The 20,696-nt window shown below is 38.7% G+C and overlaps 1 protein-coding gene across 4 annotated transcripts in view; it reads left to right on the top strand.

Annotated features, from left to right (window-relative positions):
- LOC105496420 (serine/threonine kinase 4) overlaps nucleotides 1-20,696 on the top strand; it is a 114,107-nt gene that overhangs the window by 80,447 nt on the left and 12,964 nt on the right. The window contains exon 11 of one of the 4 annotated variants that reach the window (XM_024797487.2): nucleotides 6,726-9,298. The exons of the other annotated variants lie outside the window; for them this stretch is intronic. Coding sequence (XP_024653255.1) covers nucleotides 6,726-6,809 — 84 coding nt within the window. The 3' untranslated portion in view covers nucleotides 6,810-9,298. Of the gene's footprint in view, nucleotides 1-6,725; nucleotides 9,299-20,696 lie in introns of those variants that run through there. 4 annotated transcript variants of the gene reach the window in all.

Raw genomic sequence — 20,696 nt, 5'->3', positions numbered from 1 at the left:
AATTTGCTTTTCTTACTCCAGTATTAGATAATGAATATTTTTAGTAATCTTCATATTGGTTGCTCATTATCTTGTCTAATTTTAAATTTTATTGGCAGAGACACTTGGTCTCTTAAGACTACATTGTGGAATTTGAGAAGGAAATGATGAAAATATCAGTTATTTAATGCTTATTGTGTATTAGGTCCCTGTACATGTTTTGCATGGGTTATTTGAACTAAGTTTACTTTCAGAATTTTGGTAGAATTTTATTTCCAATGATAAATAAATGCTTTGAGACACTAGGTGACCAGAGATGCTAGGTGACCACCTCCCACCCTTGGCATGTGATTAATAAATGACAGACTATTATTTTTCTCAGAAGAATACACACTTGTTTGCATGAGAATGGTTATATATGTGCTGATGGTAAACATTTATCTAACTCAGATGCTACATCTTTTCTTTCTCTTAACGTGTGCAGCCCTTAGCGAATTGCCATAGCATGCAGGTACTCAGAATGTATTATTTGATAATGTTATTTGATCCCATTGTGCACTCTTTGGAAAACTTTTTAAATCTCTTCAGATTTTCTTTTTGTAATATCTATTCATTTATGTGTATAGGAATATGTTAATTGGACTGTAATTTCATAGATGTGGAATTTAGATTTCTTCCCTGCTTCTTTGGTAAAACTGTAGTAAAAACATTGATTGGAAATACAGTGTTGGGAATTCCCTTGATCGAATTGGATAAAGCATAAAGCATTTAGCAAAGTGCCTGTCATTCCTACTCTATTATTAATATGTGGGTTCCTTTTGGAGTGACGGCTTATTTATAGTGAAGGAGAGCAGTGGATTGGGAATCAGGTCTCAGCTCTGACTGTAACTAGCTTTATGTCCTTAAGTAAGCCACCTAACCTTTCTGGGAATGCGTCTCTCTCATAGGGCTCATATGAGCCTAAAATAAAGAGCTTTTGTAAAGTGTATAAAAGATGCTCAGTATATATAAGGTTCTTTTCCTGTTCTTTTAAAAGCAGAGAAATGCTTAGGACATCCAGGACACCAACATGAGCATCAAAGGCAGTCTAATATACCGACCAAGAGCAGATAGACTTGGATTCATTGCTGGTTTCATTATTTATGGGACCAGTAACTCTAGGCTTGTCACCAACCTAGAATGAAGACACTAATCATATTTACCTCTGAGTTATTGAGAAGATAAAATTTAAAAATGCTGTTAAAGTGCTTAGCAGAGTATCTGACACAGAGTAGGCATTCAGTAAATTTTCACGTGTAACACTTAAGGTGGGAGACGTGGATGAACTACCAGAAAAGGGAAAGATACCGAAGTGGGCTGCCCCCAAAAAACGAAGGTAAAAGGAAGACCCACACTTATTTTACACTTTTATTGCAGGCCCTGCTAGTTCACACATAGTTTGCTTTGTGATTTTTTTTTTTTTGGAGACGGAGTCTTGTTCTGTTGCCCAGGCTGGAGTGCAGTGGCGTGATCTTGGCTCACTGCAACCTCCACCTCCCAGTTTCAAGCGATTCTCCTGCCTCAGCCTCCCAAGTAGCTGGGACTACAGGTGCCTGCCACCACACCCGGCTAATTTTTGTATTTTTAGTAGAGACGGGGTTTCGCCATGTTGGCCAGGCTGGTCTCGAACTCCTGACCTCAGGTGATCCATCCAGCTAGGCCTCCCAAAGTGCTGGAGTTACATGCGTGAGCCACTGCACCCAGCTGTGATATTTATTTTATACCTAAGATGAGCTTAATTGTGTTTTGACTTTCTTGTTCCTAGGGTGAGCTTAATTCTGTTATGACTTTCTTGTTCCTAGGGTTTAAATATCAAGGATACTGACTGAAACATTGACAGACCTTTTGTGTTTTCTCTCATTGCTTTCCTTCTATGCCTGCCTGGAGGCTGTAAGTCCTGGAAGTTCCCACATAGATTTTTTTTTTTTTTTTTTTTTTTTTTTTTTTGAGACGGAGTCTGGCTCTGTCGCCCGAGCTGGAGTGCAGTGGCCAGATCTCAGCTCACTGCAAGCTCCGCCTCCCGGGTTTACGCCATTCTCCTGCCTCAGCCTCCCGAGTAGCTGGGACTACAGGCGCCGCCACCTCGCCTGGCTAGTTTTTTGTATTTTTAGTAGAGACAGGGTTTCACCGCGTTAGCCAGGATGGTCTCGATCTCCTGACCTTGTGATCCGCCCGTCTTGGCCTCCCAAAGTGCTGGGATTACAGGCTTGAGCCACCGCGCCCGGCCGATTTTTTTTTTTTTAAACAGTTTTATCCTGATGGTACATTTGTTAATGTAAAATAGCTCAAGTAACTGTTTGTGTGTATGTGTGAAAGCGACAGAGAGAGACAGAGAGAGCTGATGGGATCCATCAGCTGCTGAGTGCACACTTTTGTCTAGCAGAGTTCACATTACACAGAGCATTGAATCAGAGGGTGGCCAGCAGCTGGAGGGAGGGCAAACTTGAATCTACTTTATAGACCCACTGGTCACTTCCATTTGCCCTTTACTTAGGAGAAAATACACAGCAAAAACCGTTCTAGGATTTTGTAGCCTTTAGACATGGATGCATCTAGTTTAATAAATCTTAATGTAGTGTTATTAAAAATGAGGTAAAGTCAGAAAATTTTCTACCCCCTCCCAACTGTTCTTATTCCCAGATATGGTAGGACCAAGCATAAAGTTATTTTCACACGTTGGGAAGAAACGTTCTATTCCAATTTCAAGTGGAGGTTTTCCACTTTTGGAAGTGCTGCTGAGACTGCAATTATAAACTACAACTATTCTTTTAAAACAGTTCCTGGGATGAATTAAGATCTTGTGGTAAAAATACCATATACAATCTGTCACATTATCTGCGGAACTCTTCCCTATGCCAGCTTGGTCAGTGAGGGTAACAGCTGCCCAGAGTTCATTGCTAAAGGGATGTTTGACAATGGTACTATGAATTCAGCACTTCATATTAGAATAGTGCTTGAGTTCCTGGTATTCGGTTAATAGAGTTTTACGTACAGTGATATAGAAAATGTGTGATGCACAGGATTTCAGCTTTTTAAGAATTCTCACCCCTTCTCCCATCTCAATTTTGTTATTGTGGAAAATGAAGATCCCACAGGAAAGCCAAGTGTGTAGTCCTCATTCCCTGACTTCTGGCTTTGTACTCCATCACTCTCCACTTCCTTCCCCTCCCCTGTCTACACTGTTCACCTGGGCCTAAACATGTCCGAAAGACTGCAGCCTCAAGAAAAGCTTCTAGTTAGACTAGATGACCTTTAAGGTTTTGTTAATCCTGAGAATCGGTTTGGCCACATCAGTGAGCTCTTTTGTATCTACTCAAATGTGATAGAACAGACGAGCATTCAGAGTAAGAGGATCTTCCTAGGCTCGTTGCAGAGAGAACAGGCAGCAGTGCTGTCGCATGGCTATAGATTACACATCTCGTCCTGGGGGTGTGTGGGGACTGGGGAAGGGGGAACCAGTTTGGCCTGTGGCACTTGTGATTTTTATACTTTGAACTACTGAATGGGTCTGAGTTCTCCAGCTCTTCACAGATCGCACCACTTCCTGGTGGTTGTTTTATGACGGCCTGTTGAGCTTATTTCTGTTGTCTTTGCCAGTCTCTAAAAACATTTGTGTTTGTGATCTCTGATTTAACCAGTCTCCAGTTCACGGTCATTTAGGTAGCATTCAGCTTTTTAATATTAGTAAATATTGCTTTAATAAGAACATTTTTGCATGGTATATCCTTAGAATTAATTCCTGCAGTAGACTTATTGGGTCAACCTGTTTGTAAATTTGAAATTTTGATATATATTGTTAAATTTCCCCATCGTTTTTGGTATGTGAATTGTCACTTTATGTTATTTACCAAATTTTCCATGTAATTCTTATTTTCTTTATTGATTTTAAAGACTTCTTCAGTTGTCAAGTCAGGTTATGAGCCTTTTAATATATGTGGTAAAGATATTCTCCTAGAATATATTTTAAAGCTTTGTATAAGGTATCTAACTTCAGACATTGAAATTTTTATATTTTTTTATTAGCTTTTTTTTTTGTGGTTTCTGGAATTTTATGTCATGTTTGAAAAAGTTTTTCACATTCTAAGATTACAAAAGTATTAACCCCTACTTTGTTTTAGAACGTTCATTATGATTTTCTTTCTCAATATTTAATCTATCAGGTATTTGTCTTGGTGTTAAGAGTAAGGCAGCAATTGAGCTTTATATTTTTCTAACAACCCAGAATTTAAAAAAATACATAGTTAATTTAGAATTACCAAATCTTAATAGCTTATAGTATCTAAAAGTGGCTTGTTTTCACAGATAGAAAGTTTCCACTTCAAATGAGTTTTAATGTTTTTCGGGTTTTAAAACCTCTAGAAAGAAACTGTGAACAGAACACCATATTGGTTTTGGCATTAACCTTAATGCATCTCCAATAGGCTGATTCTACAGAATTTGATCCAAAGTACTTCTATGTCTTGATCCTTTTTTTGCCAAGCAAAATTGATTATTTCTAACCAAAAGGCCTTTATTGCTAGACTGAAAGAAAAGTAAGGGGGTCCTCCTGTGCTGGTTGTACTTTATATAATTTGGCATCAAGTACAATGCTTTTTATTTTTCTCTTTAGTTTCTTTCTCTTCACTAGCCTCTGATGGTCCAGGCCTCTTGTTGCTGAGGGGCTTTTTGGGAGACAAATTCAAATCCTTTCTGTCTAGCTCATTGTTATTGTATCTTTTCACGCTTTCCTTTTTTCATGGTAGTTCAGTAAGTGGTTGACAGTTATTACTAGCTTCTCTTGTACAGTGGGATTTAGCTGTGGGTTGATTTGTTGCGCTGGTATGTTTTCAACTGTAACAATGCATTTCTCTATCACATAGATTATCTTTGTAGCTTCATTAGAGGTGTTTTAGTTCCTCTTTTGAATATTTATCTGAGTATCTTAGTACCTTGGCAGTCCTACTATCCTAAATTATTATAGTGCCTTTTAAAGTAAATTTTGTCTTTGGGGCTTATGTTTAGGTCAGGCTTGCAGGCAGGGAGACAGATTATGCTCTTGTGGTTGAGAGGCATATAGTGGTTAAAACCACTGGAGTTATTCCGTTAGGGCTCATAGCCTATCTGCTCTACCTGTTATGTCACCCGTCTAACCCTTGATTGTCTTATCTATCAAACATGGTAAAGTCATACCTCTCTCATAGGGCTTTTGTGAGTATCAAATGAGATACAGGTTGCGTCATCCCAAATCCGAAAATCCAAAATCCAAAGCACTTCTGGTCCCAGGCATCTTGGATAAGGGATACTAAACCTGTAATGCATGTAAAGCACCTTTAGGACAATGGTCCTTATTGCTGGCCTGCAATAAGCACTTAATAAATGTTATTATTTTCTTCTTTTTTGGTATTGGTTTGCTCTTCTACAATGTTACTATTTTTTTAACCTTCTAGTTGTAAAAAAACACTCTCATTATAGAAAATTTAGAGACTGAAGAAAAGCTTAAAGAAGAAGATGTGTCTTACAGCTCTCCACTCCGCCAGCAATAATGATTACATTCTAACATTTCCTTCCGGTTTTCTACTTAACTGAAGAAAAGCTTAAAGAAGAAGATGTGTCTTACAGCTCTTCACTCCGCCAGTAATAATGATTACATTTTCACATTTCCTTCCGGTTTTCTACTTCATACTATTGTACACAACTGAAATCGTTCTACATGCATAATAAATCTTGATTTCACTTAACATACCTTAAACATTTTCTCATGTCATTAAAAACACTTGTGAAATCATTTTTAAGGGTTACATAATAGCCTATCACATTATATTCTTTTCGTTGATTTAATCATTCTCTTTTTAGTTGGCATTTAACATTTGGTGCTTTTTTGGTTGGATTTGGGTTGTTTTCAGGTCATTCTAATGTATTAAGCCAGGCTTTTTCCTTGTCAACAGGAGGTTTGGGGATTGAGTCTTTTTGTTTGTTTTTGTTGTTACGTTTTTTTTTTTGTTTTTTTTTTTTTGAGACAGAGTCTCGCTCTGTCGCCCAGGCTGGAGTGCAGTGGCGCAATCTCGGCTCACTGCAAGCTCCGCCTCCCGGGTTCACGCCGTTCTCCTGCCTCAGCCTCCTGAGTAGCTGGGACTACAGGCACCCGCCACCGCGCCCGGCTAATTTTTTGTATTTTTAGTAGAAATGGGGTTTCACTGTGGTCTCGATCTCCTGACCTTGTGATCCGCCCGCCTCGGCCTCCCAAAGTGCTGGGATTACAGGCGTGAGCCACCGCGCCCGGCTGTTGTTACGTTTTTTTGCCTGTTGAGTGTATGAATTAAGCTGGGGTTTTAACCATCAGCACCTGCGCTCTCAGACTCTTGCCACCACCCTTTCTGTACAATCTCCATGCTCTGCTTTTTAACCTTTTTCTGATGAGTTTGTTTTCTTCTGTGCTAGAAGAAAGATGAATGGAGACTATGATTGGTGTTTAGGTTTCTGACCCGGCAGTGCCGTGTGAATGCCCAGGAGCTAGCCAAGGTCAACACCACTGCCTGTTAATGGCCTTTTACTGAAGTAGTCATGCCGAGCAGTTTCTGGTGAGAAGACTATCCTAGATTGTTCTTGACAGGGTACACTATTTTTGTTTCAACTTCTTATTTTTCCTGTAAAGCTTGGTTTAAAGTATGTTGAGACTGAATTTATTTGTGCTTTGGAATATAATGAGATTTTGTGCTCCTTTCTTTCAGAAAACTAGCCAAGAACAGCAGTCTGAAAAAGACATATGTATCCAAAATTGCCAGGGAAACCTGCTGTGTAGATACGCTTTCTGAGAAACCACATGGCAAATGAATGTCATCTTTGTCTCAGAACCACAGTAGCCTGGTTCTGCTGGTGGATTGTGCTAGCGGATTTGAGCTTGGTTTTTAACTCAGGTATTGAAATGGCTTTGAGAGCAGGACTTAAATGCCTGTGGTTTGTGACCCCAAGAGGCTGCTTAAAACAGTATCAGCCTGTGTGAGCCTGAGACCGTTTTTCATTTCCTTTGTTTGGTTCGGAGACTGCTTGATCCATGGCTGCTTGGCAGGCTTCTTCTTTAACGTTCATTCTCATGGCCATTTATTCTCTGATATTAAACTACAGGATGATTCTAATCTCAACTACATGGAGAGAAAAAGAAATGAATCCAGACTGGCTCAGAAATGGATCCTAAGAACTGCAATAAGTATCATAGCACCATAACCCCTAGGAAGGGCTGTTCCAAAGTTACTTCTATGTGGCTTCACTGTAAGCACAGGTGACAAATGGGCATGTCTTAAATTCCTAGAAGCCATTGTCTCTCTCAATCAGCTGTTCCAACACTGTATCAGAGAATGATAAACTTTCAGGATTGAAAAGGGTCTTAAAGGACATATTTTCCAGCTCTTGCTATATTTCCAACAAGAGGCATCATTTCACATTTGCTTGACTACCTCCGGTCATTTCTGAGAAGAGGGAATTCCACAAGTTGGAAGTAGTTCACATCATTGCTCAGAGCTCTGTGTAAAGATAGTAGGGTTTTTTGTTTTGTTTTGTTTTACTTTGTTTTTCGGCCAAAATTTGTCCCCAGGGAACTTGTATCCATGAAATTTTGATTACTTCTCACAGGAACTTTAGCAAAAGTTAGTTGGGATTATCTGGATTTTCCATTTTGCATATAGAGAAAGCCACCATCTCTTTCCCCTAACTACTTAGTACTGTGGTAGCTTGGGTTGAGGAAAATTTGCCAGCTCATTGTTACAAAGGCAAGTCACTAAATCATGGCTTCTCTGTATGCTAACACTGCCCAGCATATAGGCTTTACTGCTGTCTGTGCTTCATTCTCTCTCTGTTTAGCTGAGAGAATGAGTGTGAAAGCACTTAGCCAATAATAGTAGATGTTGGGTGACATGTCATTAGAAGTGCAGACTCCTGGCCAGGCGTGGGGTTCACACCTGTAATCCAAGGACTTTGAGAGGCCAAAGCGGGAAGATCCCTTGAGCCCAGGAGTTCGAGACCAGCCTGAGCAACATAGCTAGACCCTGTCTCTACAAAAAATTAAAAAATTAGCCAGGCATGGTGGTGCCTACCTGTAGTCCTAGCTACTCAAGAGGCTGAGGCAGGAGGGTCACTTGAGCCCAGGAGTTTGAGGCTGCAGTAAGCTATGATTGCACCACTGCACTCTAGCCTGGGTGACAGAGGGAGACCCTATCTTTTTTTTTTTTTTTAAAAAGGAAAAAGTACAGACTCCAGAGTCAGACAGAACCTGATTCAATTTTGATTTCAACCACTTGTGGGCTGTGTTAACCTCAATGGATTACATAATTCTTCAAACCTCAAATTCCCCATCTGTAGCACCAGGTTAATAATTACAGCTGTAAGATTTAATGAAGAGCAAATGAGATTAATAGATGTAAAATACTTAATGTATGGCTGCTAATAATGAACAGTTAATGCTTAAAAAATTCTGGCTTTTATTATTGCTATTGTTACTATTCCTGTAATCACTGTACAACAAGGTCCCTTGAATCCTGCCCTCTCATCAAGGCAATACAGGCAAAGCTTAACCTGTCCCACATATCCTTGTGATTTCTCCTCTCCATAGGACTACCCTTGGTATTCATTTTCACCTGATTTACCAAGAATAGCAATATCAGCATCAAAAGAAGGGGTGGGAATGGGCATGCACACAGTTTCTCTGGCCCCTGGATATCCCTGCTTCTCTTACATGGGGAGGTTTCAGGAGTGACCTCGGTATTCTGCCGTGTTGTCAGAACTGGAGGTTGGGCGTTAACTTTTTTTTCTTATTTTCCTGCCTTTAGGGAAAACACCTATATTCAAAAATATCATGGTTGTCTCTATTTTCAGAGATGGTTTTATCCTCTGTGGCTCTGTCATTTGAGTATGTGTTTTTAACAGTCTAGCTCATTCTACTTTGTTCTTGTGATCTAGATTTCTTAGTGGTCAGTTTTGTTTGGTTTCACTCCAGATTAATGCAGATCTCTGCCACTTCCCAAGACATCTTAATTTCATGTACATTTTAAAATTTATTGGCATCAAGTTTTAGATTTTAAAATTTACGGTATCTGTATTTATAGCTTGCTTTTTCATTCCTGTTATTTGTTTCTTCTTTTTTGGGGGGGGGTTGGGTATCAGTCTTATCAAAGTGTAATTTTTTTTAAGCCCAAACCAACTTTTGGTTTTGTTGATCCTTGCTACTGCATGTTAACTTTTGCATTCATTAATTTATGTTCTTACATCTTTTTCTTCTTTCTACTTTCTATGGGTTTATTTTTCTTTTCTTTACTTGGACAATTCAGCTTACTAATTTTTTTTTTTTTTTTTTTTTTTTTTTTTTTGTGACGGAGTCTCGCTCTGGTGCCCAGGCTGGAGTGCAGTGGCGCTATCTCGGCTCACTGCAAGCTCCGCCTCCTGGGTTTACGCCATTCTCCTGCCTCAGCCTCCCGAGTAGCTGGGACTACAGGCGCCCGCCACCTAGCCCGGCTAATTTTTTTGTATTTTTAGTAGAGACGGGGTTTCATTGTGTTAGCCAGGATGGTCTCGATCTCCTGACCTCGTGATCTGCCCGTCTTGGCCTCCCAAAGTGCTGGGATTACAGGCTTGAGCCACCGCGCCCGGCCAGCTTACTAATTTTTAATTATCTTTCTTTTCTTTTTCTTTCTTTTCCTTTTCCCTAAGACGGAGTCTTGCACTGTTGCCCAGGCTGGAGTGCAGTGGCGTGATCTTGGCTCACTGGCCGCAACCTCCGCCTCCCAGGTTCAAGCGATTCTCCTGTCTCAGCCTCCCGAGTAGCTGGGACTAGAGGTGCGCACCACCATGCCTGGCTAATTTTTGTATTTTTAGTAGAGGTGGGGTTTCACCATGTTGGCCAGGCTGGTCTGAAACTCCTGACCTCATGATCTGCCTGCCTCGACCTCCTAAAGTCCTGGGATTACAGGTGTGAGCCACCGCGCCCGGCCCAATTATCTTTCTTTTCGAACATACATTTAAGGCTGTAAAATTTCCTTTAAATATTATTTCAACTACCTTCCACAATTTTTGATATGTAATATTTTTTGTAAAGTCAGGTTTGTTGAGGTTTAATTTATATGCTATAAAACATGCTCCTTTTAAGTGTACAGTTGGATAAGTTTTAATAGAAATATACAGTTGTATAAATACCACCATAATCAAGCTATAGAACATTTCTAATATCCTATCAAGTTCCCTTATGCCCTGTGTTTTGTCCCTAAAGTTTTGTCTTTTCTAGGATGTCAGATGCATGGAATTGTGCAGTATATAGACTTTTGTGTTTGGCCTCATTCACTTAGCATACTGTTTTGAGATTTGTTCATTTATTGCATATGTCTGGAGTTTGTTCCTTTTTATTGCTGAGTAGTTTCCATTATATGGATATTACCAGAATTTATCTGTTCACCACTAATTTATTTTCAGTGGGAGAAAATGAGAGTGTTTTAATTCTGCACTTGGACTGTAAATATCATCCAGACTTTTCTGGATTGGAAAGTATCTTGGCATTTCTCAAATATAAATATTTATTTAGGTTTTATCGTTTTGGAAGTTTTTCCATTAGTGGGCAAACATGAACTCATGTGTGTTCACTTGCACCCTTTCCTCCCTGTAGCAGTCTGGGTTCAGAGAGGAGATAGAAACCACACAGTAGGTTAAAGAGGGGAAGTTTAATATAATAAGTATTACCTATGATAAAAGAGTAACTATCAGATATGAAGAAACTCTGTAGGGTTCCCTAAGGCTGAGGGCATATATCCAAGGAAGGACAAACTGCCAGGGCTTCAGACCTCATTGGAGAAGATGTGATTCAGCCCATGGAATCACAGAGGAGTTCGCTGGTTTGACAAGACTGGAGCTGATCCAAAGTCTCTGGGCAAGCCCTCGTTTACCCTCTGGAGTGCCGGCAGAGAGCAGGCCATCCAGTGGGTTACTGGCCATCCAGTGGGTAGTGGGGTCTGGGCCCACTTAGAACACAAGAGCCATGTGGAGGCTTTGGTGTCCGTGTCAGCTGAACTCCCAAAACGTTAGGGTAGGCTGAGCCTACAAGGTCACAGAAAGACTATGTTCTAGGTTGTAGCTGGGCCACAGTGTTGATGGTCCTCACAGCCACATTGCCAGCTGTCATGCTGGATACTCAGGACAGCCTCTTCCTCCCAGTGCTCTACTGAGAAAACTTCACAGCACACGTTCTTCAGAGAAATGCTTATCACAGAGTGCATCTAGAAGGGTGCACTTGGATCTTAGAGGTAACACACTCTCCCTATTCTTTTAAAAATAAGTACTGTCAAGTCGAGAGCAGTAATAACTATATGCTTGTACTATTAACAGTCAGACCCTTCATGAGGGGAAAAGAGTTTATGAAAATTAGAACTTGCATAATTTTAAGTAACAAAGATATGTTTATAGACAAATAGAACTATACCTTCCCATGGGACCTGTATGTTATATACTAATCATGATATTGTCACTATTCTCCCCTCTCCCAATCATTGGAATCATAGATTCCAAGTTGTAAGTCAGACCTCAGATTGGAAGCACTTTCTTTCTTTAAGATGTTTGCTCATTATAGAAAACATTTAGGAAGCACATTTTAAAGAAGAGTTTTATACCAGAGAAGCTAAGTGTTTTTAACTCTGAGTCTAGACGAGCTTACTGCTAGGAATATGGTGTTTAAACCTTTCAAAATGAAAAACTAGGACACATGGTCTTTACAAAATTTTTTTCTGGTGTAGGAATTTATACACATTTGAGAAGTATTACCATGGCATAAATTAATTCACATTTGATTATACGAATTAAACAGTTGCCGAAAAGAATAAAGGACTATCCTAAAATATTTAAGCTATATATAAACTAATGCTTTTACAGAATAAGGATTAAACCCATCTTTTTTAGAGTCTTTAACCAGAAAAATGAGCAAATGATAAAAATTCCTATTTAGCAGTTTGAAGGTCTTACACACACACACACACATACACACACACACACACACACACACACACACACACACACACACACACACACACACACACACACACCCTACCCCTATCTAGACCTAATTTATGTTTTTGACACTGTAGAGAGTTCAGGTCCTAAGACTTTATGGCCATTATAAAAAGATTCTGACATGCTTTGCAGAATTCTTGTCTGCTTTTGTTGCGGATTTTTTTTTTTTTTCTTTCAAAGGATTGCTTGAGAGGATCTTTCTTTTTTGGGTATTTAGGTTGTGAATCTCTCACCCTTCATTACATGGGAGTACCTAGCAGTAAGGCTTACAGAATGTTATATACTTTCCAGAAACTGAGTGCTGTGTACTTGCAATCTTTTCCACTTTAAGAAAGCCCCAATTTTAAAAATTCAACCTGCAAAGTAGCTTACTTAGGGAATTTCTATTTGTATTCTTGACAAGTTTTCTGTAAGCATTTTTTTCTTTTATGTGTTTAAAATTGGATCCTATTTAGTCTGAAGATGCGTTTTAAGACTGCATCTATTAAATAAAGTGAGATCAATTTGCATTTTAGCTTTCAAATTTTGCTTGGGATTCTTTGGGCTTTTTTTATTTGGCAGGAAGAGAGAGAAGCAGCTTGGCCTTTTTTGCTGTCTTGGAAATTTCCAGCCCAAGAAAGCATACAGAGGCATAGCTCGCAGGATTTCTTATGTGATTAGCTAGCTCTTTTCCTGAATTATTAAGCTGTGTTAAAACAGCAGCTCAGTGCAGTTGGTGTTTTAGGTTTTCATACCTTCTGAAAGATTAATATTCCTACAAGAATGAGGTTACTTTTGATGCCTCCCTTTAGTGCTTTCAAACATCAAGAGCCTTGCATTCTTGTACTCTACCTTCTGTAGACATTTACAATTATTCTAGGAGGTGTAATGGGTGCTTACTAACTTCTTGAAAGTGTTTCTCTCACAGATTGGCTTCCTTAAGTGTGAAATTTATACACCAATTTAAAACTACAGTGTCCCCCTTGTCAATGGGGGAATATGTTCCAGGACCCCCACTGGACACCTGAAACCATAGATAGTACTGAACTCCATTGCTGTCAGTCAGAACATGTTTCTCTTCATGTCTTTCACCCACAAATTTAATGCCTTTTCTATCTTAACCAAGTGCTTATCACACAGCTGTGGTTGAAACTTTTGCTCCTTGAGGTATGACAGCAAAACTAGCATGTATTTCTTTTTCCTTCTTCACAGTATCATGGGTAGAAGATTCATTCTTACTGTAATCTTAGCAGCCTTAGTGTATGATTTTTTGTTGTTAGCCAACAATGTTCATCTTTTCACTTAAAGGAAGCACATCATGGTTTCTCTTCAGCATACGTGAATTGCCAGCATCACTACTCTTTCATTTTGGGTCTATTATTAAGTGAAATAGAGGTTTCCTTGAATGCAAGTACTGTCATACGAATTCTGCAACAGTCCATTTGATAACCAGGGTGACTACTGAGTGACTGAGGGGTGAGTAGTATGTATAGCATGGTTATGCTGGACAAAGGGATGATTCACGTCCCAGGCGGGATAGAGCAGGACAGTGCAGGATTTCATCATGCCTCTCAGAATGGCACACAGTTAAAACTTAGGAATTGATTATTTCTGGAAGTTTCCATTTAATATTTTCAGACCTTGGTTAACTGTGGGTAACAACTGCAGACAAGGGGAAATATAATGTACTCTTAAAATAGAATTTTTCTTAAAGAGCAATCATAAGCAACCAGGACTGGAGTGATTTTTTTTTTTTCATTTTTTCCTTGTAACTTTATTGCAATTAGGATACTGAATTAGTTGCTCATTTTGATTTTGGTATGCATGGGTCAATTTTGAGTAATTGATATAACTTTTATTTAATGAACTTAAATTATCCCCTTAGGCTTGTGTATTGATTACATACTTTCAATGCTGAAAAGCCTAGTGTCTTATTGGTGCTTGAGAGAACCCAGTAAAAAGTCAGTATCATTTTCGAATAAAGGCTTAAAGATTAAGGATATATTTCTTTATTAAATACTTATTAAGAATTATTTTTTGCTGGCCTGCTCTCTGAAAATATATTAGATATAGTCTTTACTCTCAGATAGGTCCTACTTCAGTAAAAGAAAAAGATACAGGATTGAGAGAGGAGTTGGAGCTTGTGCTGAGCTGGAAGGTTGAATGGGCAGCAGCCCCCTAAGCAGAAGACAGAATTAGATCCAGCAGAAGCTTGGAGGTGTAAAAAAGCATGGCACCTGAAGGAATTGGGAGTTGTTGTTAGTATTACTGACAAATTAGCTCATAAGCCTTTTTGTTTATTTAACCTAATTTTATTAGTTCTCTGTATCTCAGATGTGTTACTTGATATAACCAAACTTGCATTTCATTTTTAAAAGTTAAAATTCAGACCTTTACCTGAATTAAAATGATCCCCTCTTCTCTGCACTATTAATGTATGACGAGATAAAGGTTTTTTTCCCCATAGACTCTGACCACGGGGATTCTTCCATCTGTCAATTCCTATAGCACATGTTGCCCTGACATGCAGTTGGCCAGACACACTAAGGTTCCTATCCTAATTCAACCACTTACAACCTCTGGGACCAGAAGCAAATGCCTATATCTCTCTAAGCCTCCAGTGTCTGCCTCTGTAAAATGGGGGGTAAGAGTACTTATTTCTTGGACTGTTGTGAGGATTACTTGAGATAATGCATGTAAGGTGCTGAGCACAATGCCCAGCACATAGAGCTCAATTAAAAGTATCTCTAATTAATGTTAGTGATCATTAGCATTATACCCCAGACTCTAGCTTGTTTTCATGACTTCCCTACCTCTTTTCTCTCCACAACTAGTATGAAGGGAGCATGCCATATACTTTTTTTGTCCCATACTCACTCTTACTCACCCATACTCCTCTATCCCACATTGGTTCTGACACACTAGATGTAATGCTAGATATCAGCAAGTAAACCTTGGAGGATAGGAAAGTTTCTGATGGGTTCTTGCTATGGAGAGTCAAGGTCAAGATGGCAGGGAAAAAAAAATCTGTGTTTGGTCAAAACTATATTACCTTTGGCCAAAGGCTATTATAAAACTCACAGAACAAAAACAAAACAAAACAGGTACCTTGTGAATTCCAGAGTAAGTTGTAAAAGCTCATGCCAGAATAGTGTTGGAATAAATTCTAAGCATGCAAAATACTACTTTAAGAATTTTGTCCTGTAAATTTAAGAATGGTTTTTAATTACAGTAGCTCCCAAACCTTAACTGTGGTTTTGCTTTCCATGGCTTCAGTTACCCACAACCACCAAATATGAAATAGAAAATTCCAGAAATAAACAGTTCATGAGTTTTAAATCATGCGTCATCCTGAGTAGTGTGATGAAACCTTGTGCCATCCTGCTCCATCCTGCCTGGGACATGAATCATTGCTCTGTTCAGCATATCCACTCTGTTGCACCCATTAGTCACTTAGTAGACATCTTGGTTATCATAAAGACTGTTGTGGTATTGGTATTACGGTGCTTGTGTTTAAGTAACCCTTATTTTATTTTTAGTATGGAAATTTTTTTTTTTTTTTACTTTTATTTTAGGTTCAGGGGTACATGTGCAGTTTTTTACATAGGTAAACTGCATGTCTCTGAGGTTTGATGTACAGATTATTTCATCCCCAAGTAATTAGCATAGTACCCAATAGGTGATTTGTTGATCTTTTCCCTTCTCCCACTCTCTACCCTCCAGTAATCCTCAGTGTCTGTTGTTCCCCTGTATGTCCTCATATGTGTTTGTTGTATAGATAAGGGAGAACATGCAGTATTTTTTTTTTCTTTTTCTTTTTTTGAGATGGAACCTTGCTCTGTCGCCCACGCTGGAGTGCAGTGGTGTGATCTCGGCTCACTGCAACCCCTATCTCTTGAATTCAAGCAATTCTCCTGCCTCAGCCTCCTAAGTAGCTGGGATTACAGGCATGTGCCACCACACCCAGCTAATTTTTGTAATTTTAGTAGAAACAGGGTTTCACCGTGTTGGCCTGGTCTCGAATTCCTGACCTCAAACAATGCTCCCACCTTGACCTCCCAAAGTGCTGGAATTACAGGCGTGAGCCACTGTGCCTGGCCTCAGTATTTGTTTTTCTGTTCCTGTGTAGTAAGATAATGGCCTCCAGCTCCATCCATGTTGCTGCAGAGGACATGATCTTGTTCTTTTTTATGGCTTCATAGCATTCCATGTTGTATACGGACCGTATTTTCTTTATCCAGTCTACCGTTGATGAGCATTTAGGTTAATTCCATGTCTTTGCTATTGTGAATAGTGTTATGATGAACATAATTGTGCATGTGCCTTCATGGTAGAATAATTTATATTCCTTTAGGCATATACCCAGTAATGGGATTGCTGGGCCAAATGGTAATTCTGTTTTAAGTTCTTTGAGGAATCACCACACTGCTTTCTGCAATAGCTGAACTAATTTGCATTCTCACCAGTAATGTGTAAGCATTCCCTTTTCTCCACAAGCTCACCAGCATCTGTTATATTTTGACTTTTTAGTAATAGCAAAATATTCTGACTGATGTGAGACGATAATCTCATTGTGGGTTTTTTTGTTTTTTTTGGGGGGGGGCGCGGGACACAGAGTCTTGCCTCTGTCACTCAGGCTAGAGTGCAGTGGTGTGATCATGGCTCACTGCAGCCTCGACCTCTCGAGCTCAATTGATCCACCCACCTCAGCCTCCTGAGTAGCTGGGACTACAGGAATATGCCACTACACCGGGCTAATTGTGTTTGTATTTTTTTGTAGAGATGGGGTTTCACCATGTTTCCCAGGTTGGTCTCAAACTTGTAGGCTCAAGTGATCTGCCCACCTCAGCCTCCCAAAGTGTTGTGATTACAGGTGTGAGTCACTGCACCTGGGCTCATTGTGGTGTTGATTTGCATTTCTCTAATATTTAATGATGTTGAGCACTTTTTAATATGTTTGTTGGCTACATTCTTTTGGAAAGTGTCTGTTTATGTCCTCTGCCCACTTTTTAACAGGAAGGTTTGTTTTTTGCTTGTAAATTCATTTAAGTTCCTTATAGGTTCTGGATATTAGATCTCTGTTGGATGCATAGTTTGCAAATATTTTCTCCCATTCTGTAAGTTGTCTGTTTGCTCCTTTGATAGATTCTCTTGCTGTGCAGAAGCTCTTTAGTTTAATTTGGTCTCATTTGTTGATTTTTGATTTTGTTGCAGTTGCTTTTGGCGTCTTAATCATGAAATCTTTGCCAGGTCCTGTGTCCAGAGTGGTATTTCCTAGGTTATCTTCCATGGTTTTTATAGTTTTAGATTTTACATTTAAGTCTTTAATTTATCTTGACTTGATTTTTGTATATGGTATAAGGAAGGGGTCCAGTTTTAGTCTTCTGCATGTGACTAGCCAGTTATCCCAGGACCATTTATTGAATAGGGAGTCCTTTCCCCATTGCTTTTGTCAGCTTTGTCAATGATCAGTTGGTTGTAGGTATGCAGCCTTATTTCTAGGCTCTCTGTTCTGTCCCATTAATCTGTTTGTCTGTTCTCGTACCAGTGCCATGCTGGTTTGGTTACTGTAGCCTTGTAGCATAGTTTGAATTGGGTTAAGCCAACTTCAAACCTGCAGCTTTGTTCTTTTTGCTTCGGATTACCTTGGTTTTTTGGGCTTTTTAAAAATTCCTTATGAATTTTTAAACTGTTTTTTCTATTTCTGTGAAGAATGTCATTAGTAATTTGATAGGAATAGCATTGAATCTGTAAATTGCTTTGGGCAGTATAGCCATGTTAACAATGATTCTTCCCATCCATGAGCATGGAATGTTTTTTCATTTGTTGGCATCATCTTTGATTTCTTTGAGCACTGTTTTATAATTCTTTAAGTAGAGATCTTTCACTTCCCTGGTTAGCTGTATTCTATTCACATATCTTTCATTTCCATGGTATTTTATTTATTTTTTTGGCTATAGTGAATGGGATTGCATTATTGATTTGGTTCTCAGTTTGGATGTTGGTGTATAAGAATGCTACTTACTATATTTTTGTACATTGATTTTATGTACTGAAACTTTGCTGAAGTGGTTTATCAGATCAAGGAGCTTTTGGGCAGAGTCTGTAGGGTTTTCTATGTATAGAATTGTATTTTCTGCAAACAGATAGTTTGACTTCCTTTCTTCCTGTTTGGATGTCTTTTATTTCTTTCTCTTGTCTCATTGCTCTGGGAGGACTTCCAGTACTTTGTTGAATAGGAGTGGTGAGAAAGGGCATTCTTGACTTGTTCTGGTTTTCAGAGGGAATGCTTCCAACTTTTGCCCATTTAGTATGATGTTGGCTGTGGGTTTTTAGTAAATGGGTCTTACTATTTTGAAGTATGTTTCTTCAGTTACTAGTTTGTTGAGGGTTTTTTTTTTTTTTAACATGAAGGGATGTTGAATTGCATCAGAAGCCTTTTCTGCATCTGAGATAATCATGGTTTTTGTTTTTAGTTCTGTTTGTGTGATGAATCACATTTATTGATTTGTGTATGTTGAACCAATCTTGCATCCACCACTTGATGGTGGTGGATTAACCTTTTTATGTGCTGCTGAATTAGATTTGCTAGTATTTTGTTGAGGATTTTTGCATCTATGTTCCTCGAGAAAAATGGCCTGAAGGGGTTGGTTTTTTTTTTTTTGTTTTTTTTTGTTTTTTGCTGTTGTTGTTGTTGTTGTATCTGTCAGGTTTTGGTGTCTGGATGATAGACGTAGATGGATGCCTCATAGAATAGATTAGGGAGGAGTCCCTCCTCCTCAATTTTTTGGAATAGTTTCAGTAGGATTGGTACCAACTCTTCCTTACACATCTGATGGTATTCTGCTGTGTATCCATCTGGTCCTGGTTCTACGTTTTGTAGCTTGTGTGTATAGAGGTGTTCGTAATAGGTTCTGGGAGTTTTTTGTATTTCTGTGGGGTCAGTGGTAATGTCCTCTTTGTCATTTCTGATTTTGTTTATTTGGATCTTCTCTCTTTTTTTATTAGTCTAGCTAGTGGTCCATCTATCTTATTATTTATTTATTTTTTCTTCAGAAAACCAATTGCTGGATTCAATGGTCTTTTACATGTTTTTTCACATCTCAGTTTCCTTCAGTTCACCTTTGATTTTGGTTATTTATTTTTGTTAGCTTTGGGGTTGGTTTGCCCTTCTTTCTCTATTTCCTCTAGTTTATATGAATAACCCTTATTTTACTTAATAATGGCCCCAAAGCATAAGAGTTGTGATGCTGGCAATTTGGATTTGCCAAAGAGAAACTGTAAAGTGCTTCCTTGTCTTACCGTGCCTAATTTAAAAATTAAACTTTATCATAGGTATATATGTATAGGAAAAAAATTGTGTACGTGTGTATATATATATACACACACACACACATACACATATATACACACACATATATCTGTACACACACACACACATACAGATATCTAGCTAGATAGTACCAAAATACATACATCTGTGGTTTTGGACATCCACTGGAATGTATCCCTTGTGGATAGGGGGACTACTGTAATCACAAAAAACTAACAGTATGCAAGTACTTCTTATTTTATAAAATGTTATTTAAAGAAGAAAACTTGTTTTTTGTGTTTGCCATTTATTAAATCATATTCTTTATACATATGCATGTGTGCACACACAATATACTGAGTCTCCTCTCTAGGCTCTGTGGACAAAGTCTTTGGGTTATTTGAACCCAGTCTTCTAAGAGATCCATGTCAGAGGTCTTGTCATTACATCACCATGCCTACTTGAAGCCAGATTTCTTTGATTCACCCAGGCTTATGATCTGCATTTCATTCCAGTCTTCTTGGTAAATATTTTTTATGTATGTGGTCAAGTTTTCTTTGTTTGGAATTCTGATAATGAGAATTACAAGTGTTGATTAATTATAAACCTAAAATGAGATTGAGGTGATTGTTAACTCATCATGGTTTTGCTGCTTTCCCTCCTTATTGGAGAAGAATTAGGAAGACTTTATAGGGGACTGATGGAAGAATAATTTGCCATGACCATAATTTGAGTCAGAGAAAGTATCTTACTAAAATTCCCATAAGGCTCATTTAAGGAGCAAGGTCTTTTGAAACGAATGGTGTGGTACTTACTTAATCGCAAAAGTTATGATTTGATTGTCATCTTCTTTGATTTTTCTGCTTGGCTTTCTGTCATCTGATGAGAGATTACTACATTACCTGAGAATCTCATCTTATTAGAGTCACCTCTCCCTAAACTAGAATCCATTCCTAAATAGTAACATTTTCACATCAAGAAAGAATTAGTATCCTCGGTACTAAATTAGTGCTCTAGATGCCTTTTGACTGCTTTTGCACATTTTTGTTGTTGTTGCACTTTTCCGGACTTTCTGGTGACTGGTGTTGAGGTATGGGATGGTATGTTGGTAGCTTCGTTCAACTTTTTAACTTCTATCAAGCTTCCCTATCATCTTGCTAAATTCCAAAGGTGTGTTCTTTCCTCATTCTTGGTCACAATAAAACATCACCTGAGACAGGATCAGCCTGACTCGCCCATCCGGAAGGGATAATCTGTGTGAGAAATCCTGTTTGTGACACTGGAGGAAGAATTGTGAGTGTTTATATATGATATATATGGAATTGAAGCTTGTCCTTAAAAGCTCTGGCAATTCTCTCTTTGATCACTTTTA

The sequence above is a fragment of the Macaca nemestrina genome, chromosome 15, assembly GCF_043159975.1.
Source record: "Macaca nemestrina isolate mMacNem1 chromosome 15, mMacNem.hap1, whole genome shotgun sequence".
NCBI lineage: Eukaryota > Metazoa > Chordata > Mammalia > Primates > Cercopithecidae > Macaca > Macaca nemestrina.
Note: the sequence above shows the minus strand (reverse complement) of the source record. Positions and strands in the feature narration are given on the sequence as shown.